This window comes from Drosophila miranda, chromosome 2 (assembly GCF_003369915.1).
Source record: "Drosophila miranda strain MSH22 chromosome 2, D.miranda_PacBio2.1, whole genome shotgun sequence".
NCBI lineage: Eukaryota > Metazoa > Arthropoda > Insecta > Diptera > Drosophilidae > Drosophila > Drosophila miranda.
This window is the reverse complement of record NC_046675.1, coordinates 24,312,670-24,339,935: the sequence shown is the minus strand read 5'-3', so window position 1 is coordinate 24,339,935 and position 27,266 is coordinate 24,312,670. Positions and strand designations below refer to the sequence as shown.

Here is a 27,266-nt window from a genome sequence, read left to right as displayed (position 1 = left end):
TATTCCATATCATTCAATCTGTACTTCTCACCTTTGAGACTTCGGGACCTAGAAAGTGCATTAAAAATAAAATTGCATTTATTTTTTTGTTTTATTTTTATTTATTTTGCTTGTTGGTTGTTTGATTTTTCTTGTTGTTGTTGTTCCTTCTTGTTGTTGTTGTTATTATTTATATAGCAATTGTTGTATTTGTTGTTGGTGTAACTACTACATAATGTAATATGTAATATTAATATTATTTGATAATTTAATGCTAGCATGTTTGTTTGTTATATATGTAACTTGACCAGCATCCCAGGAGATGCCATTGAATTCAGTTAATAATAATTATTATTATATTATCCATATATTATTTATATATATATATTTACTTGTATCGGGCTTCGTCGTGTCGTACCAAATCAGTAATCAGTACTGCAAAAAGGTTTATGTTTCTATATTGTAATGTAAGATCGGTTTCGCATTTGATAGTTTTTTTGTTTTTTTTTTTTTTTTAATTAATATTAAACTGCATTATTTATTAGCTTTCCTGCTGATTCTTCGGATTCTTCCGTTTCTTTTACTACTGCTGTTTTCAGATCACACGAAATGTGCGTCTCTCTATGCTTGGGGTTCTTCTTCCAGTACAATACGTTTATGTAATGTTACAATTTACGATACAATATATTGATTTCTATATATATATATATAAGTAATTTATATGCATAGTTGGTATAAGACGGGAGGGGGATGTAGTACTAAATTCTAAACTCCAGTTGACGCGTTTTCTTTTCCTTTCGCTTTATCTTTTTCTTTTCATAGATTTTTCAAAATTAAACAAAAACTGCCTATCTATTACTCCATTATCCATTATCCTCTGCCTTTCTCTTCACTTTTCTTTTGTAACACAGAATTTTTTTTCAATCGATTAGAAGATATATTAGATTATTATGTATTCATTAAGTGTAACTTCTCAAGGGTGGATCTCGTGTTCCTCCAAATGTCTATGCTTCACTGAATTAATCCTCATTTGCCTTGGCGCGAGATCTATCCAGAGATCGCCAGCCGCCTGCTACAACTGCTTCTACCTCCTGCTACTACTTCCTTGTATTCCGTTTATCACCCTTCTTCTACGATCCTTCGGTACTAATAAGCGTTTATGCACATGGTAGGTATGCTTAGAAATTAATTAAACTCATATTTAAACGCCAGAGCACATTGTTTGACATAACAAATAAAAATAAACTTAATGAAATTATTACCATAAGCATAAGAAAAATCCCAAAACAAATTCAACTACAACGCGAGCGTTATTCTCACATCAAAAGAATAAACTGCTCTGAATTTAAGTGGGGTGTGGGGTTGTAATTATATACCGTCTTCCGAATAACCGCTTTTCTTTAACTATGCAATTTATTTAAGAACATTTTCGCGTGTGGGGGGGGGGGGTGCTTAACAGTGTCTCATGTAATTCAATGGTCGATTGGGACTTCCCTCTATTCCCAATTTCCCGAAATTTAGAAGCATCAAAAGAAATATCCATATATTGAAATTTAGCAAAATTTGCCGAAAGCTGGGCGAATTTTTCCGAGTCAGAGATGCTACTATCGAAAGATCTCTGGAGGAAATGAGAAGAATAGAGGGACACGAGAAGGGGGTGCAGTAGCCACACGATCAGAAATAAGATTTGTGAAACGGCACCGAAACGAATTCAGAAATGGTGCCCGTGGACTTTGGGGCGGGGGAGGACCGACTACATATTATATGGTATATATGTAGTATGCCATTATGCCCTGGTTTTCTTTTGTTTAGTAGTTGCTTTCTCTGGTCTTGGGTGTTGTCTTAGTTGGTAGTGTTTTTGCCGCTCTTTGCTGGTTTTGATTTGCTTAAGAGAGATGGAAGGACATGCTGCCCTCGTTGGCGGCCACTTTCAGTTTCTGCCGCATCACATCACGGTTGGAGTAGTCGGGCAACTTCAGGTAGTTGACACAGGTCATCACAGATGGTAGATAATCATTGGGATTCTGATTGCCATCCAGGGTCTTGCGCACAATGGTCAGCGGCGGGGTGAGGGCTTTGAAGCCGCCGGTGGGCAGGCGTGGCGATCCCGTCACGAACTGCAGGAAGGCGCGCTGCTCGTCGCGGTTGTACGAGGAGAGTATCTCGTACAGATGTTGTATGGCCTGAGATTCCTGGTGGAAGCCGTGATCCGTACGGCAGCTGTCCTGCAGCATTTTGGCATCCCAGCGCTGGTGCTGCTGCTCATTGGCCGATCCACAGAAGACGCACTCCAGCTCCTCGGGATAGAACATGCGCAAGCGTTGTATGGGAAAGACGGAATCGAAGCCTATCGCGAAAACCACAAGGGAAACAAGTTAGATCGACGCTCAAGGCTTCATCGCATTTGTCTCAAGTCTTACCCTCACGCAGTGCCTCAAACTGCTTTTGTACGCCCTCGATGAGGAACCAGTAGCTCACCAGGGAGATATACTGTCGCAAGTTGTGTACAGTCACGGGCGTGTCGCGTCCCCCGCGACACAGCTCAATGTTGGCGTGACCAGGCAAGACAAAGTCCAGCCCCAAATCGGCTATGGGACAGCCGTCGAGATCCAGTTGCTCAATCTACGAGTATATCCACAATTAGAACTCTTATTTGCGGGTTCATTTGGCATCAACACTCACCTTCTCTGTCTTCTCCATGGCATCCAGATTGGGATCAGACAGGAGATATTCGCGCTGACGCACCACATCCTGCAGACGCACCAAGGTGTTCTGCACCTCCGGTGCCACACGCATCAGATCGGCCAGGCCAATCGAGTGCTCCTCGCTGACCAGCCAGCGATAGAAGGGCAACGAGAAGGGCAAATCCAACTAAGGAGAACCCACACGGTTAATTATAGTTTAGATACAGTTGGGAATGGGCCTTAAGGATATCCTTACCATGCGACTATCCATCACAGCCTTGGCCATGAACTTGCCCAAGAACTTAAACTTGGTCTTGGCTTTCGTCATTTGCGGCACCTTCGAGGACTTGCCTAGAGGCAGGGGGAACAGCCCATGCACCGCGTTCACATAGCTCATCGTGGTGGTGGTTGTGATTGTCTGTGGGGGCTGCTCCGCTGCCACGGTGGTGCTGTTGGTGTTTGTTGTGCTGGTCGTCGTAGTGGCTGTATCGTTCTGATTCTGAACAGCCATATCACTTATTTGCTGTGCGATTATCATATTTAAAGCGTTCTCATTGGAGCCGGCATTGGAGGAGCTGTGCTCCGCCTGCTGCTGCTGATGCTGCTGTCCGGCTCCACTGCGCAGGGAGTGCGAGCGACTGCTGGAGCGGGTGGGATGTGAATGTGGATGATTTGGCGGCTGTTGGGTTGTCGCTGTTGTCGTCGTGCTGGTGGTGGTGGTGCCGCTGCTGCTGACTAAAGTGGCAGCCGGCGGTGACTGATCCATGGTGGTTGCCTCGAGGGCATCCTCAATGTGAAGCACAGCATTGCTGGACTTGACCACATCCACGATGGTCACAGAGTTCTGGCGATAGCTGTCGCTGCCGTTCCAGAGGCCCAGATCCGTGCGCTGCAGCTCGGCAGAGACCAAAGCGTAGAACTCCAGGGTGGGGCCGAGGCCGGTGCCCACCTCGTCCTCGTACTGGATCTCCAGCAGGGCCTTCGAATGGCCAAAGTCCTGGAGGATGTGCTCGGCCTGCTTGAGGATCTCGGCCCGGGAAATGGCCCGCTTGCGGCGGTCCAGGCGCGGCGCCACGCGCTCCGATGATTCGGCGGCATTCAAGTCCGGTGTGGTGTCCAGTAGGCGCTGCAGAGCGCGGTCCCGGTCGAAGCTGGTGGCATAGAACAGTAGATGGCGCGTCTCGAAGGGGAAGAGGAAGGGGCAGGCCATGCCGATCTGGGGCAGCCACTGGGGCAGATTGCCGGTCATGATCACGAGGGGATCCTGCAGTTGGCGATTGGCCTTGGCCGTGATCTTCGGGTGCACAAACTCCGACTGCGGAATGATGCTCTGGCGCACCACACAGCCGTACAGATGCTCCCAGTGGCGGTTGAGGGCGTGGATCACGCGCAGCATGCACAGGGCGTCCAGAGAGGCGTCCTGCACGGTCACCACGTCGGCGGGCAGCACGCTGTTGAGGAACGGCTTCAGGGCAGACACCACGCTGGGTGCGATGCCCTCGTGCCAGAGCTCCGTCTTCTTGCGCATACACTTGCTGCTCGACTTGTGCGACTTCTTCGAAGAGGAGCCGCTCGCCGCTCCCGACGAGGAGCACGAGGACGAGGCATTGGCATAGCTCGGGGTAGAGGAGCTGGAGCTGGTCGCCTGCTGCTGGTGCTTTTGGGCACTGCTGCTGCAGGAGCTGCTGCTAGAGGAGACCGGGGCAGCAGCTGATGCCTCCTCCTCCACGGGACGATAGTATATGGTGTGCTGCTGCACCCAGATGCTCGCGTTGCCCAGCAGCGTCTCCGACTCGTTGTCGGTCTCCGGCTGCTCGTTGACCAGCGGCGAGAACTGCTTCACGGCCTGGTATACGGTCATGTTGTAGGGCAGCACGTGCTCCCCGATCATGAACTGCAGCTTGTGCTTGAAGCCTGCCTGGGTCATCACCACGGCAGCCACATTGTCGTCCAAGTCATCCTCGCTGTCATCGTCAGAGTCGGCTCGAATGCCTCCATAGCCGCGGACCACCAGATAGCGTTCGATGGCCTGGACCATGGCCAGAGGATCGATCTTGACGGTGCCCCCCTTCCATTGCCGCAGATTGCTGCACTGTGGATGGCGCTGCAAGTTGCACTGGAAAGAGAAAAGGAGGATTACAAAGGGATCCACGAGTAAGAGCAGCCTCCAGACTCACCTTCAACTGATGCGTGTTGAAGAAACGCAACGCGCTCTGATTGGATCTGCCGCCGGGACCCGCCGGGAAGTCGTGCACCTTCACAGGGAACTGCTCCAACTGGGTGACGCACCCATTCAGCTTGGCCACAAATGCCCCGAAGGCCACCGACTCGATCGCGGGCAACTGTCCCACATTCTGGGTCAAGGGTTCGAGGGGCAGTCCAGCAAAGACGTGCATGAAGCTGCGCAGACGCGCGTCGCGGTCCACCAGACCCGACTCGCTGGTCATGTAGTTGAGCATTGCCTTGATCAGGCCCGAGTGGTTCACCTCGAACGGGGAGATGTCGCTCTCCAGCAGGATCGTCTTCAGCTCGAGCAGGGCGTCGAGGCAGTCATGGTAGCTGCCGTTCAGCTTCAGCAGGATGCTCGACAGACGCTCCAGGACATTAGTGCTGCCCGCCGTCGACAGCTGCTTGTTTAAGGCTGTCGAGGAGCTGCTCTCAGAGGCTGCTCCTCCGCTTGAGGCCTTGCTGCGACGCGCCTCCTGCTGCGTGTAGCGCTTGACAAAGTCAATGGCCTGCTCGCGGACCCATTGGCGGGCCCGCTCGCGATTGGCCGCCGCCAGGAGATTGGCATGGGAGATGCTCTTGCTGATGCTGGCCGCCACGGCGGCGGCATTCAATCCGCTAACGGCTCCTCCGCCGTGCTGGCTCACCGAGTAGGCCAGGGCCGAAGCCGGGGAGGATCCTCCTACGCTGGCGTTGGCATTGCCGGAATCTTTGGTCAGTCCATGGTGCTGCAGCGCCGACTGCTGCTGCTGCTGCTGCTGGTGATGGTGGTGATGGTGGGCCGTCTGGCGGCCCCAGCGAGCCGGATTGAGCGAGGCCAAGAACGAAGATTTCGTAGAGCCGGCGTTGGTGGCGTTCCCAGCATTGAAGCGACTTTTGGAGCTTCCCGAGCCGCTGCCCGAGCTGGCTGCACCGCGACCCCCAGAGCTGCCGCCGAGACCTGAAACGAAAGTAGAATCATTTAGAATCTGAGGAGAGCGGGAAGGGAATTCCTAGGACTTACTTGTGGCCCGGCTGAGCAGATCGTGCATGGCCGAACTGGTGGGTGGTCCTCCTCCCGTTCCGGATGCTGCTGCTGCTGCAGCGGCGGCGGCAGCTGCCACCACGGCATCCTCCTGCCGGGACTTGACCCGTCCGCTGCTCTGCGACTTGCGCTTGGGCGGGGCCTTGCGCTTCAGCATGTCCGTCATCTTGTGCTGCAGGGCCGTGGCTGATGACGACGAGGACGATGTCGATGAGTTGTTGCCAGCTGCGGCCGTGGAGCCGGAGGCGGCGGCACTGCTTGTGGAGGCCACCACCATCTGATTGGATGCGTAATTGTTATGTGCTCCCAGTGCGGCGGCTGCTGACGCCGGTGTGTACAGCAACTGCTGGGACATCTGCTGGATGCCACTGGGCACCAGGTCCAGCTGTGGCGGCGGCGGTCCAGGGGCTGCCGGCTGCTGGAAGTGCACGTAATGGCGCGTATCCCCCTGCGGCGTGGACACAAAGTAGGCGGTCTGCGGTCCGGCCGCCGTCGAAGACGACGAGGATGGGGCCGAGCTGCTGTAGTTGTATCCGGACGTGGAAGAGGCGGCTGTGCCATCCAGAGATCCAGTGGAAACCGGCACGGGCACGGGTGACGGTGACGACTTGGCACTGGCCGTGAGCGCGTTCATGGCATGCGAGAAGCTCTTCACGCTGTACGAATGATGTTTGCTGCTGCTCGGCGTGGCCGAGGCACTCGACGAGCCTGGGGCGCCACTGCCACTGCCGCTGCTGCTGTCCATGAAAAAGGGGTTCACTTGCAGGCTGTTGGCCGAGGCGGGGGCCGACTGTGAGCCTCCGGCACTGGCATTGGCATTGGCCGTGGGCGTGGCCGTGGCACTCAGGGGCTTGGGCGAGGGATTCGAGCAGATCGGATTGTTGGGGTCCGTCAGCTGGCTGAACTGATAGATGACGCCCTCGCGTCGGAAATGGGTGCCAAAGACATCGGGCAGCCGGCGCATCAGTATCTCGGCCATCTGCAGGGCCCCCACCACGATGCGGAGGTCGTTGCTGCCCAGCATTCCGGCAATGTGGCTCGAGACCAGCTGGTACTTGAGCACCTGACGCAGCAGCTCCGGTGTGGCGTAATAGACCATCCGGAGCAGTGCCCGCAGGCACTTGTAGCGCACATTGGGCCCCGCCGAGGAACTGTACACCTCGTACAGGACGTTGAATATGTGCTTGATGAACTCGGCGGCCAGGCCGCGCTCCTCCTTCAGACAGGCAATCCTTGCGTCCAGCGAGGGACGACGTTTCGACTGGCTTCGTGGTGGATTGTTATTGTTGTTGTTATTATTATTGTTGTTGGCATTGCTTGAGGATGTAGCTGTCGCTGTGGATGCGGACGTGGACGTTGATGCAGAAGCTGCTGCTGCCGCTGCTTGGGCCGATGTGGAGGCTCCATTTGCAGCTGGGTCTGAGCCTGCTCCTGCTGTTGCTGCCGCCGCTGAGGAGTTTGTGGTCAGATCCTGTCCGGCCGCCATGGGCGCCACATAGTTGTGGTTCATGCGACGCTGCACGGGACGGGTGGTGCCAGTGTCCTCGTTTATCTGCTGCATGGCATGAAAATCGACAGTGTAGGTGCGTCCTAGGGTGCTGAGGCTGATCTCATCCTCGCTGCTCTGGTTGGCGGCCTCGATGAGGCGCGAATCAACGGTCGAGTAGTTGTGCCAGGCGCCGCGATCGTCGCGCCACTGCCAGTGCACCTGGTCCTGGGTGTTGAGCGTGGGTCTGTCCAGCAGGGCGTCCACCGAGAAGATCCCGTCGAGGGGCAGGCGCGGCATCAGCTCCCCAATGAGGCACGTCAGCTCGTACAGCTCCGAGGGGGAGCGGGAGATGAGCTCCACGTGCGTGGCACTGGCCGCAGCCGGCTCCGCGTTCCCTGTCAGCAGGTAGAGCAGGGTGGCGGCAATGTCGTTGCGCAGCAGGGAGATGGCCAGGTCGGGGCAGCTGCCGCACATGAGGCTCAGCATGCGGACGACGGCGGTGAAGGTGCCCGTGTTCAGGATGGCCGGGGTGACCAGCAGCAGCTGCTGGCAGTTCTTGAGCAGATCCGCGCTGGCGATCTGCTGCAGGCGCTTGCTGTCGTGCTGGAAGCTCTCCACCAGCCGGCAGAAGGCCGAGCAGACGCTCTCCACGCACTTCTTGTCCTGCTGCGAGAGCAGGCGGGCGAGGTTGGGCAAGCTCTCGGAGACAAAGTGGAACTCCTCCGAGTGCATGTTCAGGCAGCAGTTGGCGGTGATCGAGAGGGCCGCGCGCTGCGCGACAATCGAAAAGAAGTCCAGGTAGGTGAGGCAGGCCGAGATGCCGTTGGCCTGCAGGATGGCCTTGTTGTGGCGGCGCGAAAGTATCTCGAGGGCCGTGAGACTCTGTTCAGCCACGTCCATGCACTGGATGACCTGCAGCTTTTCCAGGAACACGGGCACAGCCTCCACGACCGTGCCCGAGGAGCGGGGCAGGGCCTCCAGCATGTAGGCCAGGGCGCGACAGGCGTTGTTCATGATATCGAAGTTGTGCTCCGTGCGGAGCAGATTGATGAGGGCCGGCACCACCTGCTTGATGGGGAATCCGGCCAGGGTGTCCTCGTTGCCCATCACCAGCATCTGGCACATCTCGATGGCGGCCTGCAGCTGCTGGGACTCGTCGTGCGACTGCAGTCCCTGGAGCAGCTGGTTGGCCTTGGAGCTGCTGCTGTTTCCGATCGTGCGATGGAGGATGTGAGTCATGCGGGGCCCCAGGGCGCCGAACAGATGCGGCGGCAGGCCGCGGGCCTCGAGCAGGGCCTGCAGACGACCCACCTCGCTGTCATCGCTCTCCGAGTCGGCGGCTCCATGCTGGGTGGTGGTGCTGTTCGTGGTCGAGGTGGTGGCCGAGCCAGAGCCACCGCCTGCCACTGATCCGCCGCCAGAAGTCACATTGTTGCTTTGGCTGGCTGAGCCGGCACCGCCGCTGCTGCTGCTGGTAGCGCCCACCGCGCTGGTTCCACCTGCTGACGATCCACCTCCTGTAGCAGACCCTACAGCTGCTCCTGAGGCACCACTGCCGCTGCTGCTTCCTCCTACGCCGGCTATGGACTCGCGAACGTCCCGGGCGGCACTCAAGGCGGCCGCAACGATGCTGAGGTTGGTCGAGTTGGAACCTAAGATGGCATCGAAGAACAAAGAAAACTCATCGTTAGAATAGTCATAGTCCGACATGACGTGTGTGTTTGTGTTTGTGTTTTGAGTTTTGAGTTTTGGTTTTCAAAAAACATTCAACAGAAATTTCGACAGTGAAATGAAAGGAACGGGGGATTAGGCAATCAAGTTTTTCCATTTTTTCATTTTTTGTTCGTTATTTTTCTTTGGAAAATTTCAAATTTAAAGTTTGTCTCAAACTTCACAGTGTTGGAAAGCGTGGTAAAATAAGATATGTACGAATTTCGATAGGCAAGGCAACAATCGATAAGCTGTTAATCGATTGGAGGATACATAAAAGTAGAAATCGAAAAGAACTTAAAATCAAAAACTAAAAAGAACCAAACAAAAGAATAAAAACTAGATAAAATGATACAAAATAAGGCAATTAAAGCATAGTTTTGGTCGAATTTCGATAACAATTAAGTGTGCTGCCACCTGGAGGATGGGGGAGGGTAGAGGGGGAGAGGGTCACCCTGTAAATGCGTGGATTTTGTGGGAGGGTTGTATGTACAAATCAAAATCAAAGCAAAATGTGTGTGGGGTGTGGGGTGTGGGGTGCGGGATCAAAATCAAAATCAAGACAAAATGTGTAATGGGTGTAATGGGTGTGTTGTGTGTGCGTGGTGTGTGTGTGTGTGTGTGTGCAATAACTGATCGGATATATGGTTTACCTGGCGTTAATTGCTGTCCACCTGCATGCGGCGGTCCACTTGGCGGTTGTTGTGCCATCAAACTATAGGTTAAAGCATCCGAAGCTGCTAATCAGAATGTTTGTTGTTTATGCCACACGACACGACACAGGTGGAGGCGAGGGAGGAGGCGCGACAGCCACACAGAGAGAAAGAGAGAGAGAGCAAAAACGTTGGGGAGAGAGAGAGATATAAATGCAAAACGGTATTTAGTTTTTCTTCTTATTTAACGGGAGATTGCGGATAGAATTGGTTGGAGGAGAGTGGGCCAGACACCGCGAGCAAAGACAGAGAGAGAGAGAGAGAGAGCCAGCCTTCGAGCGACAGTGTGAGAGTAGGACAGGGCATTGGGGGTGCAGTTCGGGGCGGGGGTGGGGGGATTGGGCTTTTTCCTAGACCATAACCAGCACCACAAATAGGAGACGAGAGACCCTAAACACCTACATTTGTACATATGTATATATTTACAGCGGACCACGACTGTATTCTGGTATCATTAAATCCTAGGGCAGAGTACGGGTGTGAGAGTGTGTGTGTGTGAGGGAGGGAGGGAGGTAGAGAGCGAGAGAGAGTACGTGCATGAGTGTGTGTGTGTGTTTAGCTTATTCTTTCTGCTCACGAATGGGAAATTCCCTTTTTCCCCCCCCCCCCCCCCCCCCCCTCCGGCAAAATAACCCTAATCCCAATCCTAAACAATGATTTGGGGCGCTTTTCCCTGCTTTCGTTTGCTGGCGGTTTCTCATCCTTTCATCCTCTTCTTCCTTCTCCTCCTTCTTCATCATCATCGTCTTCTTACCACTGCTATGCGTCGCTTTGGGCCCCTGATGGATCTGTTGTTGAGTTGTCTGCGACTGTTGTTGAGTTGCTAGCGTCTGTTGCTGCTGCGAGGGGTGCGCAGGATGCGGCGGATGTTGTTGGGGATGGTTACTCCGATAGCTGAAGAGGAATCCCGGTTGCACGATTGTGGCACGCTGCTGCTGCTGCTGCTGTTGCTGTTGCTGGAGAGCCAAGTGCTGCTGTTGCTGTTGCAACTGTTGCTGGTGTCGCACGGCCACAACAACGGTGTTGCCACCGACTTGCTGGTACTGATAGGTGCCCGGCGGTGGCAGCAACTGCGGCTGTTGGTGTGCCTGTTGCTGTTGTTGTTGAACAGTAGCAGCAGCAGCGTTGCCGAGTGATTGGTGTTGCTGCTGCTGCTGTGCCGCTGCCGCCGAACTCACACAGGAACCCGTCTTGCCACGTGAACTGCGTCGCAGGGACGAGTGCTGCTGTTGCTGTTGCTGCTGCTGATTGTAGCTCTGTTGCTGCTGCGTCGGTGGCACAAATGTGGCTGCTGTCGCTGTAGCTGTGGCGCCTCCACCACCCGTGTAGCGCGCCAGCTGTGGCGGCGGCTGCTGCTGATACAGTGCCGGCGGTGGTCCTGCCCCTGTGGAGGTATAATGATGTGGTGGCGGTTGGTGTAATACTGCCACAGAACTGTGGTAGTAGTGCGGCTGTTGTTGCTGGTGCGGTTGGGGATGATGATGATGATGATGATGCTGCTGCTGGGGCGGCGGCGGTGGCGGCTGCTGTGCAAAGTAGGGAGGATAATGCCCTGCCGCCGTGGGTGTCACAAAGGAAGACAAATGTGCAAACTGATGTGTGGGCAACAATTGTGGCGGTGGTTGGGGCGGTGCTCCAGGTGCCCCAGGTGGCTGTTGTTGCACTGTCAAGGCATATGGCGTGGCTGTCATGTGTGGCACTACTGTCGGGGGCGTGCCCATAATACTATAATCAACAATTGCATTGCTTATGTTGCCATGGCTGTTGTGGCTATTATGGCTATTGTTGCTGCGTGTGGCACGTGGCAGCATTCCGCCGCCACCACCAGCTGATGAAGCACCTGGAGCTGGCCCCGCCCCCTGTCCATGGGGGGCGGCACGTTGGTGATAGCCTGACGACGTTTTTGCTGTTGCTATTGACTCTGTTGTAGTGGTTGTTGTTGTTGAATGCCTGCTTGCAGTTGTTGTTGAAAGCTTTGTGACAGTTGTTCTTGTCGAAGTTATTGTAAACTTTGCCGCTGCTGTTGTTGAATTTGTTGTTAGCTTTATGGCTGCACTTGTTGTTGATGAATGCTTTGCAACTGTTGTTGAGAACTTTGTTGCACTTGTTGTTGTAACCTTTGTTGGTGTTGTTGAAAGCTTTTCTGCACCTATCGCTGAATGGTGCTTTGCTGTAGTCGTTGCTGCTGTTGAAAGCTTTTTTGCCTTTGTTGTTGGTGTTGTCGTCGTATTCTTGTCTTGTGGTTTATTGTTGTTGTTGTTGTTGTTGTTAGATCCTTTTACAATTCACGTTCAGACAGAGAGAGAGATTAAGATTGAGAGAGAGAGAGAGTGGGCAGGGGGCGTAGAGAGAGAGATAGAGAGAAAGAGAGAGAGAAGAGAGAGTAGTGGGAGACAACAGTTAAACAGCTTTATTCATTCATTTTTGTCATTCTTTTTGGATGGTTTTTTGGTATTGTATTTGTCTTATTTTGTTATTTCTTGCATCTACACTACTGGAGTTAGTTGTTGTTGTTCTTTTTTTTTTTTTTTTTTTTTTTGTAATGTAATGCAACAAAAATATTGGTTTTTTTTTGTATTTTTGAGCGCAGTATGTGGATAGTAGAGTAGGAGGCCAAGGGGTGGAAGAGAGACGATGGGGACGGGAACGGGGGACACTGAGCACGACTTTCTGTCGCTGACAATGATGATGTTGCTGCTGCTGTCGCTGTTGCCTTCTCTAGCTAAATCCTGTAGCTATGTTGCTATGTAGCTATATAGTTGTTGATGTCACTCTCTCACACACTAATCTAAGCACGCAAAAGCGTGAACGAACCACGCATACACCCACACAAGCACAAGCAGAAGCACAAGCTCCATCTTCCATTCCATTGCTTTCTATCTTTTCGTTTCCTTCAGTTAGTAGTGCTGGAAAACACCTTTGCTTCGTCGCTTTTGTTGTTGTTACAATGTTGTGTTGCTCTAGTTGCTTCTCTCTCTCCGACTCTCCGTCTCTTCGTCTCTTCGTCTCTCTGTTTATCGCTGGCTTTCGGTGTCGGTGTCGGTGCCTGTGCCACACAGTTGCCATCCGTCTCCTTCCTTTGTAAACACCGAATTTTGTTGTATTATGGTGATTAATTTTTTTGTTTCTATTGTATTGTTTCCCGCACAAAAACAACAACATCATCATCATCATCATCAACAACACAAGAGAAGCATCAGCATTAAATATTTATGTAATACGACTCAAATCATGTTAGAAGAAGAAATGTTTTTTTTTTTTTAGTTGTAAAAAAAAACCATATAAAACTTTCTTTCAACAATGAGAAATTAATTTAAATGTAAAGTTTGATTTTATTTAAATTTGATTTTGAAAATAAAACAACTACATTTGCAACAACAACAACGAACGAACGTGCAAAATAAAACAATTTTGTGTGTTTTCGGCAGAGGGGTAAGGGGTTTCCGGGGTAGGGGGGGTGGGTTTTAATCGTATTTGAAATTGAAAAATGTTCGTTGTTGCACATGTTTCGCGTTCTACAACGTACTCGGGGTACAGTGTGACCGACCAGCAGTAGAACAAAAGAGGAAACAATATCCTATGGCATAGCATGGGGACACACTGGGCGGGCACTGGATTTTATCGAGCCATCGAGTGCAGAGCATAATTAAAAGTAATCAACAAATAATATATATCATAGTACAAATAGGATGGATGTGTGTGTGGGTGTATGGGTAATATGTGTAACAGATGTGGGGTTAAGTAAAAACAATGTGGGCCGTATATTTCAGTAGTTCGATGAATAGGCGTAAAGTAAGTGGAAAGCGTGTGGAGGGGCACAAGAGGTGGTGTGGTGGCAGCACGGAGAACTGTAGAAAAGGTTCCCCTAAATTATTCATTTCGCGCAACACAAAACTAGGACATTGTTAAATATTAGTTACGTACATACATGCAATATTCGAAGGAAAAGGAATGTCGATTGGACTAGACTTTAAGCACACGTATTTCCATTAGTGCGGAGGTATTCCGTATTTAATCAGCGGAATATATATATATAGATTATGTATTGTCTTATTGTTCTAGACAGCGCAATGCACGATTCAAGACTGAGGGTCCGATTGTTTGTCGCTGCTGGCATTTGGAGTGCGTTGGCATTGCGAAAAAAACAATTGGTTGGGTTGGTTGGTTGCCTTTTTGTTTTATCAAAATTGCAAAAACAATATACTAGACACCGGGGAATAGCACGGCAAGACGAGGCGGCGCACTCGTACTCGTGGAAGAAGTGCTTCTTCATATAGTATGTATACGATTTATTTTGTTGTTTTTGCTTTTGTCATTACTGATAAGAAATGCGCCAACTGATACACAATAAAGAAATGGAAAAACAAAAAAACATTACGAGAAAGTGCAATTAATTTTGCCCTTCGAAAGCAGTGTGGCAACACTGAAACACGAAAGCGTTAGAATTTCACAGAAAAGTGTTGGAAAAGGTCCGAAGCCAAATGGTAACATGCAGGGGAAGAAGAACACAGGATACGGGGGAGGGGAGGGGGACACAACAATAGAAAGTATAAATTCGGTCTAAAAATAAAAGAAAACTGTTTACAATCTATGGCTACAACAGAGGGAGAAGCAACGGCTTACATACTACTTATATACAACTGAAATATCACAGAAAATTCAACCATATAGACATACAATTACAAGGACCAAGTCTTAGAACTAAAGAAGATGGATGCAGGATGCAGTGTGTGTGTGCGCTTTGTAAAATGTAGTCAAGGGGAGGACTCACCACCAAGTTCCCCGATCAGTTGCTGGGCAAATTCACTCTCAGAGATGTCTTCCTCCTCGAGATCCTCGTCCTCTTCAATATCGTCGTCCTCCTCGTCGTCGACGTCCTCGTCGACGTCCTCGTCCTCGGTGATCTCGTCCTCCTCGGCAACGATCTGGGCGTCCTCCTCGTACGAAGAGTCGGCAGAGTTCACAATCTCGTAGAAGCTCACCTCCTCCTCCTCGTCTTCGTCCTCCTCCTCCTCGTCGTCCTGATCCTCCGAAGTGTCCTCTGAATTGGACGCCTCAAAGCTGTTGTTTACTCCCTCGGCGCCAGTTGTTGACGACGTTGGCTTGACCTCGGCGCTGTCCGCCGCGGACGTGCTCGGGAGCGGCAGGCTATCAACGTCCAGATTTCCGTCTTTGTTATCCACCTCCTGGTCAATTCCCCCGGCCTCCACCAGGTTCTGCTGCTGCGAGTGGCGCAAGCTCTTGCGGTTATTCCCGTGCTTGATAATGGTGTACGAAGACGGTGACGACTTCTTTGGCGATTCGGTGGTGCTGCTCGACGCGGCCTCAATGGCCACTGCTGTTGCAATCACAGCTGAACCGCTTGCCTGCAGACGATTCTCGCTGCTGCTGCTGCTGGCTCGCTGTTGGTCCTGGTCCTGCGGCTGCTTGGAGCGGCTGTGGCTGACCTTGCGCGTCTTGCGGTAGTAGTTCAGCAGATTGCTAGGGGCTGCTGTTCCAGTTGTGTGTGCCCCGCGCAAGGGAGTTGCGCTATTGTCCAGTCCTCCGTTGGACTTGCGCTTGAGGGTTGCTGGCAAAGAGGTGCTGCTGGGGCTGCACCCGAGTAGTCCCTGGCGTGCTGCGGCCGCTGCGCTGCTGGTGCTGGGACGCTCCTCCGGTGAAACGGTCTTGGAGCGAGTGCGTTGGGCCACACAATCGCCGCCGGATGCCTGGCGTGTGGTTTGCTCACCGTCCCCTACGGTTGCGACGGCAGCTGCTGCTCCTCCTCCACCACCTCTCTCAAATACGGGCTCGTTGTTGTTATTATTGTTGTTGTAGGGCGTTGATGGCTGGAGGCGTCGCTTCTTAGGCGGCGATGTGATCTCCACCAGCTGATCTCCACCGGGTGCCGCTGAAAAAGGCATTGTGGGGAAACAGGCCCAAAATGGGATTAATACTTGCTCGAAGAAGATGCAACTGCAGCTGGGGCTGAATAATTGTTGTGGTTATGTGGCGCCCGCCGGGTGTTTCAAATTTAGACAAACTTTTATAATTAAACGTCGAAAATAATGCTCAGCTATTTTTATATATATTTTAGTCGGTTGATATACTGTCGGCAGAGTGTGACATTAGTGAATGAATGATTGGAAATGATTGAAAACTCATACTGCTGCTGTGTTGAAGGATTTTACAGTAGTAGGTCCCACAGGGTGGAGAGGGTTAATGGGGTCCGAATGGGTTAATATCGATTAACGTGACAAACGGACAGACGGACAATATCCCTCTCTCTGAGAGGGAGCCCAGCAATGGCATCCACGAACGAGGTAGAGCGGTTACAGGTGATGGACTACTTACATTGATGGCTGCTGCGATTGGTTTTATCTTTCTTGTTGGTGCTGTTGTTGCTGCTGCTTTTCTGCTGCGGCTGCTGATGCTGGCGGTGATGCTGGCGCTTTCGATTGCCGGGCGATATAGATTGATCGCTATTGGCGTTCGCTGGCGAAGAGGGCGAACGTGAGCTGGTTACTCGAAAAGCGGACGACCTTTTGGCGAGCTCCGACGTCTCCCGATCCTGATCCTGATGCTGCTTCTGCTGCTTGCTGCTGACGCGACCTTGACTGCGCGAACGGCGTGAGGCGGAGGTAGTATTAGAGGCGGCTTCGAAGACTGCTACTTCTGCGGATGCTCCAGCTGCGACGGAGGAGTTGACAGCACTGGTACTATTATTATTATTATTATTATTTGTTGTTGTTGTTGTTGTTGCGGCGGTGGAGCTTTTTTTGTTGCGATTATGGCTTCTATTGTTGTTGTTGCGGCGCTGTTTATGCGAGCCGTGATTTGAATTGGTATGGACTGCGGCAGCACTGCAATTGGCTGCTGCTGCTGTTGCTGCTGTGCTACCGTCGTGCTGCCCCTCCGTCAATGCAGAGAGCGATTGACTTTTAACGGATTCGGCCATAGACGACACTTAACCGAACCGGCATCGAACACACTGAACATGCCAACACACAACCAACGGGTATATTGATTTCAAAATTGTTTCACTCACAAAAATACTTGTCTAATGTTTAATATTTCAATGTTTTTTTTTCCTCGCTTTTTTTTGTTTAATTATGTATTGTTAATGCTGGATCTGGCACTTCACTTTTACAGTTGGTTTATTCCGATATTGCTTTTGGGTGCGTTCATGTGCGTGCTCGAAGGGTAGAGTTTTGTGCTGCAAAGAAAGAAAGGGACGGGCAAATAAGGTTAGAAAAAGTAGTCACGTTGCATTCAAGAGTGTGTGAGAGAGAGAGAGAGAGAGAGAGGAGGGCAAGCTTTTAGAACGTGTCAGAAGTTGCTCTCCCTCCTCTCTGTGGCTCACCCTCTTAAAAATAGCCACAAAGGAGACAAAGGGAGGGGAAAGAGAGTCACATTCGAGGAATACAAATGGAGACGCAGCCAGACATCAGCAGATAGCAAATAGGCAAACAGCGCAGTAGGCAGCGAAGCGCGATCAGCGGGCGCAGACAGGAAATGCTGACAGCGATGTATGTAGGTAAGAGAGGGAGAAAGAGAGACCGACTGCCGACTGCCAGCAAACCAAAGATAAGAGTGGCAACACTCACAGTTCAATGAATTAAAAAAAATATAAAAACCGGCTTAGCACAAATCAAGGGTGTGCACGGAGAGGGATACAAAGAAAAAGGAACTTGGCGAAAATAAGGAAACGCACAAAGAGCCAGATTTACAGGTACCAAGTGCACGCACCCAGCCCAGCGGAAAATGAAAACTGCCCGAGCACAATGGAAAACACCACCAAGCAGGGAAATACACACGACGCACCACCACACTCAAAGAATCACCACGGAGAAGAGGTGGGGGACAACATATGAAAACTGTAAATAAGTTAACAGCTGTTCGCCAGCAGCCAACGACACGTGCAGAGCGAGAGCGAGAGATAGAGAAAGAGAGAACGAGTGAGTCTGAATGTCAAAGAGAGAGAAGCATGGGAGAGCAACGTGAGAGTGTCACGTTGAGTGGAAAATTTTCGACACTCACTCACACTCGCTCACAGCTGGCCCAAGTCAGCTGTTTTCCGCAGTTTTGTTTATATTTTGCTTTTCGTAATCCTACGCTGCGCTGCTGCTGCCAGTAAGGTGCTAGCTGCTTTGCTCTTGTGGTTGTGTCCCCCTTCTTCCTATTTATGTGCGAGCGAGAAACAAGTTTTGACACACACAGAGCCGCGTGTGTGTGTATGTGTGAGTTGCCATGCTTGTTTCGCTGCCAGAATAGAAGATGAAATGAAAAGGCAGCAAAGCAAAAGTGTGTGTCCGTGTGTTTGTGTGTGTGTGTAGGCTGGAGAGGCAGCGAATAAGACCTGAACGTGTGCTGCGGCTGCTGTATATAGTGCCCTTTGCAACGTCGACGTCAGCGCAGGGCAGTGTTACATTATGTACATATAGGGGGAAAACGTTACATATGTAAAGCGATATGAATCAAGTACATACCACAAAAAATAAAAATGCGTAGTTTCAACTTGTCTGCCCTTTTACGATTCAATCTGACACGACACTGTATCGGTTTTTCACTACCACTTTTTGTGGTTCCACATTGACAGACAATCACTCAAATTTGACATGAACCAACAACAAAAAATAGCTTAAACAAACGCCAAACATTTGCCAAAGCTGCAAAATTGCAACAAAAAATAAATCGAGTTCAAGGCCATCAAAATGGGACCAGCAAACCAAACGACGACGTCAGCTTTTGAGGAAAATTAGTTGTATTTGGTTTTTCAATTGTATGTCGACATTTTTTTTTTATCAAGCGAGAGGTGGGAGCGTGACACGAACTACACTCAAAAAGAGAGTATGTTCACTGAAGCAAGAGTACAGCGAGAGGTTAAATTCAAACTAATCAAGAAAAAGAGCTTCGACATCATGTTGAAGGTTTTGTTATACATTAGCTTGTATGTTTATATATTTCTAACATGGAGTTATTGGATTGGAACAACTCTGATCGTGACCCACCACTAGTCTAGTCTCGGCTATAGCCTATAATGCCACAAGTTTTTCACACCAAAAAGCACAGACGAAACGAACAAAAATTACTGTGGTATATGCGAGGCCACAAATATGGCAGCGCCTTTATTTTGTTGTATTTGTTTTGGATTCGTCTGTCTGTGTGTGTGTGTGTGTTTGAGTACGGGTGTGTGAGACATTTCTGCTTTGCGTGTGGCAACTCCAACATATGGCGGCAGCGGGTTCAATTGTTGTTGCTGCTTTTTATCAACAATTGAAAATGGGGAAAAGTTAAGGGCAGCAAAGAAACAAAAAATAAAGGAGAAACGCGAATGTAATTACCTCTAGTATCGGGGGCTAGACTAGGCAACCCTCATGAGGTATGATGACAACCCTAAACAGCATAAATGATAACAATTTTAAGAGAGTGTGTGTGCTCTCCCTCCTCTCGTTATGCCTTGTGCGTGTTGTTGGCTTTGTTTGGAACATATTTGAATATCGTTGTTGTAAAAGCTCAGTCGAGCATATTGGATAGTGTTCCCCTGTCGTTTTCTTTTTCCCCACCCTCTCCCCGTTTTCCGCCATTGTTACGAAACCTGCCTACGCACAGCTGAGCGTGCGAGCGGGATGCCAAGCACTTACTCACTCTGCAGCTAACTGTAAATGGGGACATTTCAGCTTTCCTCTTGTCTGCTACCCTACTGATACATTCCCTCCCCCAAAAAAGGAATTACACAGGAAGAGAAAGCCTTAAGAAAGAACGCAATAGAAATGGTTGACTTGGCAACCCTACTACGGGCTCGCGGGGGGTGGCGATGGCCCCGTGGCAAGGCAGCGGCAACATGCAACAATTAAAGCGAAAAACCCTGGATGTCGGCTGGCAATTGTAGTTTCTAACTCTTGAAGGTTGGGAAATATATTTCATACAAGGCCAATTCTTTACAGGGGCAAATAGGGCGAGAACGAATAGTAAAAGTTCCCTAAAAAACTTGTTGCAAAGAGCAAGAATAGAAAAATATAGGAAAGAGACGGACTACAGCCTTTTACACAACACAACTCGTTATGTACACACACTCACACACAGCCACACGTGCAGGCAGCGGCACTGCTTATATACAGTTATACACACGCGAAGATGCTTTCGAAATTTACTTTAGCTGTGCTGCTGCATTTTCTAGGAAATTATTTAATTTAATTTAGATACATTACGAACATATGTATATTACAAATTTATAATATTAAAAAAAGACTGCTATGCGGGCTGCTAGCCTTCCTACGGAATTGAACGCAGAAAACAGAAAAAGGCAGCCCGCAGCAGCGAAAGAGCGCTGGCAGAGCTGCATGTTCGAACATGTGCATGAAAGAGAACGCACGAGGGCAAGCGCATGACGACGTTACACACCAACACACTTACACACACACACACATACAGACAAAGACTCGATTATAAAAGCGTAGAGAAGTAAAAAATACACAACGAAATCAAAATGAGAAGGAAAAAACGTAATGCATACACAATTTCAACAATTTGCATGCTATCGCAGCGTAATAATTTAATAATAATTATATAAACACCAGCAGCACCTTTTTTCAGGTATGTACCCAAGTATATACAGAAAAAATATACATTCGTTTGCATTTAATTTCCTTTTCCTTCCATTTCTCTGCGTTTTCTTATTTTTTAAGGCACAACAAGACACGATATCAAGACGAGGAGGGTGTTGATTTATAATAATTCGAGACGAACCGAAAATACCGATGCCTGCGAAGTGGATCCAAAGAAAAATGTTTTTACTTATTTATTTATGTATTACTTTATGTTCGACGAGCGGAGCGCAGCAACCTCGCAGCTCAAAAGTGGATGAAATATTGAAGAAACAGATTGAAACATTGACGAAACTCTCTGGGCTGGCTAAAACGTTTTTACTTATTTATTTACTTTATGTTCGACGATGTTGCTCGTGCTCATGTTGCTGCTCACTTCTCGGCACATGTGTCTGGTCCATACAAACTGAATGTTGCCAGCCTCATAAAGTGTAAGTGAGTGTGGAATGTAGGGACATTGCTGCGATGAAAAATCCCTTGACGAAGAGAGGATATCCCACCTAGAAAATGAGCAGATCCCAACAACCGGCTTTCGATACTATCGACTAGATACGAGTGACAAGGATATTACTGCCAATTTTATATATTGATGAGATTGATAAAATATATCATTATAACTGCGACTCAATTTCGACGCCAAAATGGATGGAATATTGAAGAAACAGATTGAAGCATTGAAGAAACTCTCTATCTCTCTCTCTTAAAATTCCCGTCCTTAACAGTTCTCAGAATTGAGTTACAGTGCTGTGTTATGTTAAAATCTATGCAGGGATGACAGTCTAACTTTTTTCCCGGATACTAAAAATTGCTACACTTTATGTATTGGCCAACATTTGTACAAAAATTAAGTTCAATTTTAAGACGAATTTCCACTATACTGCATGTATTATATATATGTAGTTGCAATTGCACCGCGTAATCCCTAACATAACAGTTTTTATTTAACATGAGTGAGTTGGTTAGGTTGTGCTCAATTCCAACGAAACAACAAACTCATGTTAAGCGAGAGTGAACGCAGTGCAGTTATGGCGACGACTGGGAGCGAGAGAGCATTGAGTGGAACGAGTAGCGTTTAATGAGAGTTGTTCTGAGAGGGGCAGCCGGCCCATATGTGATTTATTATTTACCAATTTTTAATAAAACAAAAAATACTTCTTTTAGTAAAAATATAGTATTGGATACATCAGACAATACATTCCATTCCTGTTGAGTAAGTGTCACTTGGTGTGGTTTTGAAAACAGGTCACTCAACCCCTGATAATGAGGTCAACCAACTCTCAATCATTGGCCTGGTCTCCAATATACACGCTAGTCAGTGCCATGTGTGTCATTGTGGTAAACTAATTAATTAAAAACATACATAATATATAGAATGTACAAAAATAAGCTGAAATTCCTGATTCATTTCCACTCAAAATGGCTGTGTGGCCAGGAGAGAATGACAACGGAAGAGGCAAAAAGAGAGAGAGAGTGACTGTCAGAAATCATATTATACTTGGGGGTTGGTTGGCCGACACTCGCTGCTCTGTCCGGCTCTTTCACTCTTGCTGCTTTCTTTAGCCCTCGCTTCTGTTCCTTTTACCTGTGAGTCCGTCCGTTATATCAGCTGATCGAGTTGCGAGTGAGAAAGAGAAAAGTCTCACTCTGTCTTTCACCAATTAACGAAAAATCTAATAGGGTCGTAGCACCATATGTACTCAGCTGACCTCGTCTCTTCTCGCATTTTAAACATTTAAGGGAAAAAGAAACCACGTATCTACCACACCACGACGATGCATACAAACCGAACCACCACACTATCAAGGGCTGCCATTTGGCTGATAAAAATGGTCGGCCATTTGCTTAGACAACGATAACACTGTCCACCAAAGCAGGGGACAGAATCGAAACCAACTTTTGACCGCAATCATGAAAGTGAGGGAAATACATACACAGATAAGGAAACATCTGATTATAAACATTCAAACACCATACATATATGTTTTAAGTTAAATGTGCATTATGCTGGCCTGGCCTCAAAATCCAAACAGCTGTTGGGTCTGTGTACACTTTCAATCATGCTGCGATGGAGGATGGGGAGAGCATTTGAGCGGCCCACGCAGAGAGCTGCTCAACAACGTCGACGTCGCTGCTGACGTCTCAGCTGGCCTAGTTGACAGCAAGGCAGCGTGCAGCAGGCAGCGCTCGCTCGCTCACCTGCGCTGGCGTCGACGTCGCCTTCCCAGAAGCAGAAGCAACAACAAAGTCAATTGCAAGTGTGAGCAAGAGCAAACATGTGCACGATGTTTCGAAAAAACCAACAACAAAAACCAGTAACAACAATGCCAAATAATGAATATGCATACTACACGTATCACTCACTCCTCTCGCACACACACACACAAGTGCAGGCATACACACTGCAAGTCCAATGGAAATTCAGCTCTCAATGAGAGGAGAGGAGTGCGAAATGGGGCCACGGCTGCTGGCAAATTTGGGGCGAAAAGAAGAGTAGCAGAGGAGAGGCTTTCGCTTATCGATAACACAAAAAGGGGAGTATATTTATTCGGCAACTATCGACTAACTAAACTAAACTATTATAGCCTTTGTGGCTCACTCGCAATGAAATTCTATGCACAAACAGCGGGCAGAATGGAGTGCAGCACCACATCCTCACGCACATCGATCTGCAGGTGAATCGAGTGCTCCCGATCGATGCCGATGGTCAGCTCCTCGTTGGCCAACTGCAGGGCCCCAAAGAAGGCGGAGGCTTTGCGCGAATCCACCGAGCAGGAGGCCTCACGCTCCTCATCCGCCGACTGGAAGCGCGGAAGGAGGCGCCTGAAGCGACTGGTGACCGTGGACATCTCGGAGGTGGCCACCACATTCAGCTCCCCGTCATAGCTGGCCTGGAACTCTAGGCTCGGCGACACATTCTTTAGCTTGTCGATCAGGCTCCGCAGCAGGCGGAGCGAAGGCAGGCTCAGGGCCAGCTGGGAGGCCGGCACGCGGGGCACCACATAGGTGGGCCAGTCGCTGGCGGGGATTATGGTGACGGGCACATCGTGGACTACCTCTCGAGCCTCCGTCGAGGAGGTGGACAGCACCGAGGCGATCACCGATATGCAGGGAAACTGAATCCTCTGCAGCTTCAGCTTGCAGCTGTTGACGCCTCCGCCACGAAGGACGGACAGAGCCCGGCCCAGATTCGCCGAGGACATGGTCAGCACAATATATTCCTGATCCGCGCGGGCGGCCTCCATCTTGTACTCGGGAAAGTAGTCCCTGGCCGCGATGCTCACCCACACCAGCGGTGATGACGTGGAGCTCTGGTCTTCGTTCACAATGAAGTGCATTTGCTGTGCTCCCAGTATCATGATACAATCCTTGGCTAATTTTGCCAGGGTTGCGATTATATTCTGGAGTTCTCGCATGTACAGCGGATCCTGCATCAGGGCGCGGAACTTCATCTGCACAGCGGGAAGCGATATCGGTACCAGGAGCAGGAGGCAACACAAAGAAAACGGAAAAGGAAAAAGAGAACAAAACAAAAAAAAGGAGTCAAACACGGCTGCCAACAACAACTACAGCTCCTCTGCTCTGGTCTCTATCCACCGATCTCTTTTGCACTCTTTCCCTTCATGGGAAAAACGAGAGAAGAAAGTTCGAGAGCGGATTTTGCATACTCTACGACGCATATTTAACATACACATATACATACTCTGTGAAAACACAGCTCAGAGAACAACAAAAACGAGACTATGGTCATCTCATCCCTGTCAACGTGATGGACCTCTCTCAGAAGAGAGAAGGGCGGCTAATCTACCCACACAACTGCACCAAGAGTAGAGAAACTGTTATACCCGAAACAGAGTTAGAGAATTGCCAACAAAATCAGACCCTTTGATGAGAGAAGGGCAGTGAGTGGAGTGGAGGTGGCAGCAGCTCTGTCGTTCTCCTCTCGGCGGCGGCTCAAAACTCATGGAGTTCAATGTACACACCACACACACACACACACTCTCACTCATCAATCGCACACACATACACAGGCACACACACCACTCGAAGAGAGTCAGCCAGGCGATGGGCAAACAAAGCGCAGAGCAAGTTCCGACTTGTGTTTTGGCTTTTTGTTGTTTTTGTTCTTTTCTTTTTTTTTTTGTTGGAGCAAAGCGGTGTGCAAAGAGCAAACGAAACGCAACTCGAACGAAATTAAACACACATACACCATGTACACATACAGATACACAGTGCCAGGTTCTCTCCTCCTTGCATACAAAGTCATCATCAAGAGCGGCAGGCAGGGCAGACAGACACAACAGGATTTTTTTATTCGCTGCGCTGGCTAGCAAATTAAAGGAGAGAGGGAGAGTAGAGAACGGACTGGCAGAGGAGTTGTGTGGTTTAAGGAATGGGGCTGGGCAGGCTGCGGCGAGACAGGCGAGGCGGCAGGCAGGCCTCCAGGCACAACTCTCTCTCTCTCTCACTCACACACTGATAGAGCGGGATGGCAAGGGAAATCAAATTATGTGGCCCGACCGTAGGCGTCGAGTCTTGCATAGGGAGGGGGAAGAGGCCCTGCTCCGGCTTGGGGGTCAAAATATTTTCCTTTCCTGCAGTTCAATCAACTTTCAAGGTTGCCTTTGGTCTTCAAGACGTTATCATGCGGCCATTGTTCTAGAAGATGTTAGAAGCTTGGAAATCCAATAATGACGTCACACGGACCTTTCTAGAAACGATGAGTGTAACACGGGGACTCGATTCTACATGCGCAAACAGCTAGTCGATAATGATAGTACTACAGACAGTGTTGTCCACTCGGAACAGCTGTTATACACCACCCATGACGTCACATACTTCATCTATATAGCTTATTTCATCCAGACACGCAAGCATACACATTCCTAGAAACACTCATTGGACGAGAGATGTTCTCACTCATTTTTATTTTTTTGCTGCATTACTTGCAAAAAAAATAATGTGCCCGAGCACGAGGCGTAGAGCTGCCAATTGTGAAAAAAAAACCTCCGCCAGGCCCCAAAAACGAAACTCAATGCAATTTCGAATATATTAAATGGCCAAACAAATATGTAGTATATGGAAGAAAGAGAAGAGAACAATACCAAAATGCTGACAAGAGGCCAAAGAATTAAATAAATGCTGTGCTTGGAAGAACTATCACTGTCTCCCTCACACACGAACGCACAAATCACACACACACACATGAGAGTAAACTATTTTTCTCTGCCCCCGCGGGTCTTATGAAGTTTGCAACATAAAAATAAAAGAGAAAGTAAAAACTTAACAAGATGCGTATAGGCCCTCACCACAGCAAGAGGAAATATCAATTCGAAATAGAACAAATAAAAAAGAGCACATACATTCCTGGATACCCTACACTACCCGCAGCCGCACTTCTGCTGCTGCTGAAAAGTGTTGGCAGGCAGGATTGGACAGATATTGTAGAGCCATGTGACGACGCGTCAAGGCATTATTCCAGACGGAATACTTGTTACCCAATGCATAATGTATACAATGACCAATAGGTTTTCCTTGGGCTATTTCCACAGGGCAGGGGCCTGACTGTCCGAAGAGGCAGCCATTGTAAAAATCAATATCAAAATATTACCCACTCTTAAATCGCAATTTATTACGTTGAAACTTCACCGAGTCTGGATAATATGTTAAGGAGTACTTGGGACAGGCCTTTAGCAACCATAAATGCACTCGAATTATTAAAAAATTGGTCGGAAAAAGTAATACAAGAAAAATGCAAATGGTCGACATTTTGTTTTCTGTCTCGCTGCTGCTTATTTGACGAAATATGTATGCCCGTATGAGAATGTATGTGTATCTCGTTTCCTGAGACTCTGCCCAGCGGAGCCCCCACTTTCAGCCGCAGCACCCACAACTGCTGATACTGCAATTTACATAACACATTTGGTCTATTCACGTTTCCCTGCCATTCCACTTACCTTTGAGCTAGTTTTTAATTATTATTTGCACAATTTTCACAGATTCCCCGACCTCCGACGACCCGAGCAACAGTGTGACCGCGGACTTATCGTTAAAAATTATACGGTCCGACCCTCAGAAATATACCCAAGCATACCGTCATACTTTAAAAATATACCGTAAATATACTGACGAGCTCATGTTCTATTGTACATATTCCTCAATTTTTAGATTCCGTGGCATATTACCATCTATATAGAACATTTAGCCATGTCCACATAATTTTAACCGATTAATGACTCAATTTTCTACTTAACTGGCTTATTCTAAATACTTTCTTTTATTGCATTTTGCGTAAAAGGAGGTTCCTATTGTTTAATTTTGATATTCCGTCGAATATTATTAGCTAGATATAACATTCAGCCATGTCTACATAATTTTATCCGATTAGTGAAACAATATTCTACTTGACTGGCCTATTCTAAATACTTGCTTTAATTCGATTTCTATACACCGTTGAGAATGAAATTTAATAGATTTATGAAATTGACAAAATATAGCATTATAGACCGATATACCGTAAATATACCAGCGGCTCAATTTTGACCTCAAGAAACACCGAAAACTAATGCAAATACCGTAAACGGTCACCCTGCCGAGCACCTGACAACTGACATAAATACCGAAATATACTGTAAACTTATACTGTATACTTCAACAAGATAACAACTTGATATAAACCGCGGAAAATAATACTAAAATATACTATATACTAAAATACTAAATAATACTAAAAACGGAGTAGGGGCGTTTTTATACCCTATTTAGTTAATTTTGTGAAGAAATTGTTTTACAAACTGTTTTTAAAACGTAAATAATAAAGAAATTTTCTTTAATCATTTGATCAGTTTCCTGTATACA

General features: G+C 48.6%; 2 protein-coding genes and 1 long non-coding RNA gene across 10 annotated transcripts; all 3 read right to left on the bottom strand.

Annotated features, from left to right (window-relative positions):
- Positions 1-421: 421 nt before the first annotated feature.
- LOC108154092 (E3 ubiquitin-protein ligase TRIP12) lies at positions 422-26,454 on the bottom strand. Of its 7 annotated transcripts, none has more exons than XM_017284203.2 (11): positions 20,621-20,710; positions 16,159-17,020; positions 14,597-15,715; positions 10,580-11,209; positions 9,766-9,852; positions 5,893-9,054; positions 4,841-5,829; positions 2,920-4,779; positions 2,662-2,850; positions 2,400-2,601; positions 422-2,326 (listed from the first exon to the last, which is right to left on the bottom strand). In XM_017284203.2, the coding sequence occupies exons 2-11, from the start codon at positions 16,760-16,762 to the stop codon at positions 1,866-1,868; spliced, it is 9,303 nt and encodes a 3,100-aa protein (XP_017139692.1). In that variant the 5' UTR covers positions 16,763-17,020; positions 20,621-20,710; the 3' UTR covers positions 422-1,865. The 7 variants fall into 7 exon arrangements, with proteins under 7 accessions (XP_017139692.1, XP_017139691.1, XP_017139693.1 ...); XM_017284202.2 differs by lacking the exon at positions 20,621-20,710 and adding an exon at positions 26,366-26,454 and having other exon boundaries at positions 438-2,326; XM_017284204.2 differs by lacking the exon at positions 20,621-20,710 and adding an exon at positions 26,366-26,454 and having other exon boundaries at positions 438-2,326; positions 9,766-9,849.
- On the bottom strand, positions 12,342-14,590 carry LOC117187038. 2 transcript variants are annotated; one of them, XR_004471838.1, is made up of 2 exons: positions 13,750-14,590; positions 12,342-13,673 (listed from the first exon to the last, which is right to left on the bottom strand). It is a non-coding gene; the product is annotated as an uncharacterized LOC117187038 (long non-coding RNA). The 2 variants fall into 2 exon arrangements; XR_004471839.1 differs by having other exon boundaries at positions 13,754-14,590.
- On the bottom strand, positions 22,924-26,451 carry LOC108154111 (checkpoint protein HUS1). The gene is made up of 2 exons (XM_017284236.2): positions 26,366-26,451; positions 22,924-23,860 (listed from the first exon to the last, which is right to left on the bottom strand). Exon 2 carries the CDS (start codon positions 23,858-23,860, stop codon positions 23,021-23,023), a length of 840 nt encoding a protein of 279 aa, XP_017139725.1. The 5' UTR covers positions 26,366-26,451; the 3' UTR covers positions 22,924-23,020.
- Positions 26,455-27,266: the final 812 nt, after the last annotated feature.